This window comes from Lactuca saligna, chromosome 9 (assembly GCF_052625555.1).
Source record: "Lactuca saligna cultivar CGN05327 chromosome 9, ASM5262555v1, whole genome shotgun sequence".
Classification (NCBI taxonomy): domain Eukaryota; kingdom Viridiplantae; phylum Streptophyta; class Magnoliopsida; order Asterales; family Asteraceae; genus Lactuca; species Lactuca saligna.
The window spans coordinates 10428455-10433657 of record NC_136425.1 but is presented as its reverse complement, the minus strand read 5'-3'; the positions used below and the strand labels follow the sequence as shown (position 1 = coordinate 10433657).

At 32.2% G+C, this 5203-nt stretch overlaps 1 protein-coding gene across 1 annotated transcript; it reads left to right on the top strand.

Moving 5' to 3' along the window:
* Positions 1-1907: 1907 nt before the first annotated feature.
* LOC145015855 (uncharacterized) lies at positions 1908-3769 on the top strand. Its single transcript, XM_078974328.1, has 6 exons — positions 1908-2291; positions 2634-2833; positions 2945-3085; positions 3191-3271; positions 3379-3506; positions 3596-3769. The coding sequence occupies exons 1-6, from the start codon at positions 2066-2068 to the stop codon at positions 3636-3638; spliced, it is 819 nt and encodes a 272-aa protein (XP_078830454.1). The 5' UTR covers positions 1908-2065; the 3' UTR covers positions 3639-3769.
* The last annotated feature ends 1434 nt before the right edge of the window (positions 3770-5203 follow it).

The window sequence follows — 5203 nt, the reverse complement described above, 5'->3', positions numbered from 1 at the left end:
TGATATTTTTTTATTTATCTAATTTAGTTATGACAAACAAGCGTGTTTTTTGAACTTACAGCTAAAAAATGTTCTCAATCTCAAAAATGTTCTCATTTGAACATAACTCTCTCTCTCTCTCTCTCTCTCTCTCTCTCTCTCTTTCTCTCTCTCTCTCTCTCTCTCTATATATATATATATATATATATATATATATATATACACACTAGCTGTTACCCGCGCACAGCGGCGGGGACAAATAGCTTCTTTCAACGATATTTTTTTAAAGAAAAATGTTATGTTCCAAAAGAAAGTTCATGTCGTGGGTGAGAGGAAGGGCGGTAGTCGTGATAGTGGTTAGTTGAAGGTGGGAGGAGGCAGAGCGGCTGTGGTGGTGGTGGTTATACTGTCTTGGTTACTGGTTAGGGTTCTTCGAGAGAGTGTGCGTATATTTCTTACTTTGAAGGGATTACGAAGATAGATATTATGAGATGGTTTGTTACCAATGTGAGAGAAGAGATCCTCTATAAATTGTTGACATTGACCGCTTCAAATGGCCGAAGTGTTGAGATTGGCGGGTTCAATTTGCAAATGAATTCTTCTATTAATTTGATACCAGATTTTTAGGGGATAAATGATAGGGTTAAAGTTTTAATATTATTATATTATAAATGGGTTGTACTTCAAGCTTAATAGTTTGGACGTCTTAAAAAAATAATATTATTATATTCAATCTATTTATAGAAATAGTTAGATTTCTTTTATAAGTAGTAAAGATATATATATATATATATATATATATATATATATATATATATATATATATATATATATATATATATAAACACACACGAAGACCCAAATACGTTGCTTAGGTAGGGGTTTACAAGATGATTAATATCAATTTTCAGTTTTGAATTTAATTGTAGATAATTTATGTAATAATATTTTTCAAGATTTTTTTATAGAGTCTCAATTTTGATTTTCGCACAAAGCCTTTGAAGTTTTAGGCTATTTGTTGTTTAAGAGCAAATTAGTGTTATAAGTCATGCAATCCATATTGCATCAGACTATGAGTGATAATTTTCGATCCAACCCGTAACCCGATACGAAAATAAACGGATTTGAGTTTCGATTTTTGTCCTGTTAATCCGTCAACCTGTATATTTAACAGACTGGGTTGAGTTAACTGTTTGGGTTCACGGGTCCATCCGCCAACCCGACTATATATTCTATATTTTGAAAAAATTAAAATTTTATTTATGAATTAAGAGAATATGATCAATATACAATGTTTGAAACCCTTTTTTTTCAAATTTGTTGCTTATTAAGTTATTATGTTAGACTGGTATTTGGTTGTTCATTTTATTCTAATCAATATAAAATGATAATTATTAATTAATTTAAGGATGTGTATAATTCGTATAAATTTAACATGTGAAAAGTCATTCAAGGATGACCCATCGAATCTTTCAACCCAAAACGACCCACTAACTTACGAACTCATATATTTAAAAGTGTTATATGAGTTGGGTTGGGTTGGTGTTTATAACCCACAAATCCATCGACCTGTATATTATATGGGTTGGGTTTGATCAATATATTATGACATGTGTCCTGTCAACCCGTGACCCGTCGATCCGAACTCAACCCAATTGTCAAGCCTACGTTAGACTTGAATTAAATTTTGTGGAGTATTTATATAAATTCAAATTATCCAAAATGACTTGGATATTATAAGAAAAAACATTTGCAGGATCAAATGTTATAATTTTTACAAGAAATCTAATCTGGGGTAAGGGTCGAAATGTACTGAACAGTGAACACACTCTTTTTCTAACCGGGTAGATTTGTTTGGCAACCAAAATACCAATGACCCGAAACTCTATAAATAACAACAATGGTATCATCAGTTTCCAAATTGTGCCGAATACAAACGTAAAAATCCAAACCACCTTGATCGGCTACCTCCGCCGTTGATCCTCGTCTCTGTCCTCCTCTTCCTCCTGCTGCTAGAAATTTAGAGGGAGGAGAAGGAGCTAGTTATCGTGGCCGTGACATCGACTCATTGATTATCTGATCGATCATGGGGCGGAGAAGAGGTTCGGCTGTGAACAAGCTGTTCGCTTGGGTTCGTAGGCAGTCGATGAAGGTGAAGATCTTTTTAGCCGTTACATCTCTTATATCTTCCCTTGTCGCTCTTAGACTTTTAGTGAAAGACACCAATCAGTTTTTCCTTGCATCGGAATCTGTTCACGCCGCCGGTATCATCGTTCTCATTTACAAGTTAACCACTCAAAAAACCTGTTCTGGTATGTATATATCATCCATACCCTTCATGAGTCTGTTTCAAAGTCTCAAATTGTTATATGCTATTCTTTAATTTGATATCCTTATATTATTGCTACTCGATCGCATGCAGAGGAATCTTCCAATTCTATGTTGTTCCGATTGGGGGGTTCCTTAGTTTTTTGGTGTTATAATTAGGGTTTATGATTTCAGATGCTGAACGCACCCGGCGATTGATTTTACATTCATATTTCGTCAAAACGAAGTTCCCCTCATTCTATATTATGTAAAATTGCGACTGCTAGGAAAAATTAACACATTATTAAATCCATACAATTTTATTGGATGCATTCTTCCATTCGCAGGCCTTTCGTTGCAGACACAAGAGCTCACAGCCATGTTTCTAGCAGTAAGATTGTTTTGTAGCTTTATGATGGAACATGACATCCACACTGTTCTTGATTTTGCTACATTGGTGTCTACTCTTTGGGTCATTTACATGATCCGATTCAAGCTTAAAGCAACATACAATTCAGATCTAGACAGCATGCCTAAATATTATCTGGTAAACCCTAAACACAAATACACAATTACACAACTACACAACCCCTAATCTGCATCATGAAAATATGAGTCGTTTTTTCAATTATTTTATTTTATCTTTTCTTGATCGCAGATTGTGCCATGTGCTATTCTTGCTCTGTTTATTTACCCACACACATTTCATTCTCATTTGAGCAAAGTTCTGTGGGCTTTCTGTGTCTACTTGGAAGCAATTGCAGTGCTTCCTCAGCTTGTAACGATGCAAAAAACAAAGGTTTGGACTTTGGACTTTGGGTTTGTAAATAAATAATTAAATAAACATAATAAATAAATTATTAAAGATCTGTTTTTATTTTTTATTTTTTTTGCAAAATTTTAGATGATTGAACCATCAACCGCGCACTATGTGTTTGCACTCGGAGTTGCAAGATTCTTGGGATGTGCGCATTGGATCATCCAGGTCCAGTTTCCACCTTTGTCCAATCAATATCGGTGTTTTTACATCAAATACAGTATAACATGTTCTGTTTTGTCATGTCATGTCTGGTATATTATCTGTGTTCGCAGGTGTATGAATCTGCTGGAGCTTATCTGTTCTTGCTGGGAAGCGGCTACTTTTGGCTGCCAATGGTGTTGGTAGCGGAGGCGGTTCAAACACTGATTTTGGCAGACTTTTGTTATTATTATGTTAAGAGGTAATCTAATGGTTTTCTTTTAATTAGATTATTAGATTAAATATAATATATAGTTTATTAATGTTATGGTTTTGTGTATTATATTGCAGTGTTGTGAACGGACGACTTTTAGTCAGTTTGCCACCTGTCTAAGTTTGGTTGGTGAAACGTGTATATGATGTTTACAGGTTTTTGATGGATGGTGGTAAACTAAAGTTTCCGGGTCTTTTTTTATCGTCTCATTCTAGTGAGATGTAGCAATGAACTCAGGGAAATGTGTATCATCTAAACTTGTTTTATGTTTTTTTTTTTTTTTTTTTTTGCTTTGAATGCTTTTTTTTTAAAAGAAAAATTAGGGTGGGTGACTTTTTGGAAAGAATGAGAGTTGTATGCTAAATTTAGGATTTGCTGTCAACTCGAACTAAAAGTTTATAGGTGACAAAAGGAGTAAATTACACGAATGGTCCCTATGGTTTAGGGTAGGGCTGTAAACGAACCAAACAAACACGAACAATGTCTTGTTCATGTTCGTTCGTTTAAGTTAGCCGAACAACAAACGAACACGAACGGATAAACGAACGAGATTTTCTTGTTTATGTTCGTTCGTTTAACAAATTACTTTGTTCATGTTCGTTCATTTATGCTCGTGAACATGCTAAAAGAACATAAATAAACAAAGATTAAAAAAAAAAAAAAAAAAAAACAATTAAACATATATGAATATAAACGAACATATAATATAGCAATATAATAAAAAATAACTGAATATAGATGAATATAAATAAACTTAAACGAACGAACATAAACGAACGTAAATGAACATCGTAAACGAATGTTCGCGAACATAAATGAACGAACGAGATCATTTTTGTTCATGTTCGTTCATTTATTAAATAAACGAACATAAACGAACTTCCCGCCGAACAGTTCACGAACGGTTCGCCGAACGTTTACTTCGTTTACAGCCCTAGTTTGGGGTAATTTTAATGTTTGTTTGCTTTTTTTTTTTATTTTAATTCGAAAGGTTCTTAATGTTTGTTTTTTGTTACGCGTTTGGTCTTACCTAAAAAAAACTATTATTTAAATAGGGAAAAATGGTGAAGTAAGCAAGCTAAGGTTAGAGAAGTGTTTATTTAAATAAATTAAAAAATCAAGGTAAAAATAGTTTTTTTAGGTGAGATGGGAACCAAACGTGTAACCAAAAAAAAAAAAAACAGTATGGATCTTTTGAATTAAAAAAATAAGTTAGAAACTAAACATACAAATTCTTCTAAATCATAGGAACCATTCGTATAATTTACTCAGTGTATCGGTTGATATCGGGCCCACCAATATTTCTTTTTTTTATTTTTGTTATTTTTTGAATATTTTCTAATAAATGAAAATAATTTTGTCACTTATCAATTTTTCAATCTTTTATGAATTTTGATACTTGTTATTTTGTGATATTTTTGAAATAAATATTATCTACTTGTTAATTTCTGGATTGTTTCAATTTTAAAATTAAGTAATATATTTGTATATGTAAATTATTTAATATAATATTTATAATATTAAATTGCAATGAATGCGTTCCTTTTTTTAAAAGTTTGCAATTAAAAAACATTTATTGTTTTCATTTTAATGTTTAATCTTTTTTTTAAATCAACCCTGTAATATACAGATCTCACACCTGGTAGTTAATACATTAAATGTGATTAACAAAAGTTTGGATTTTT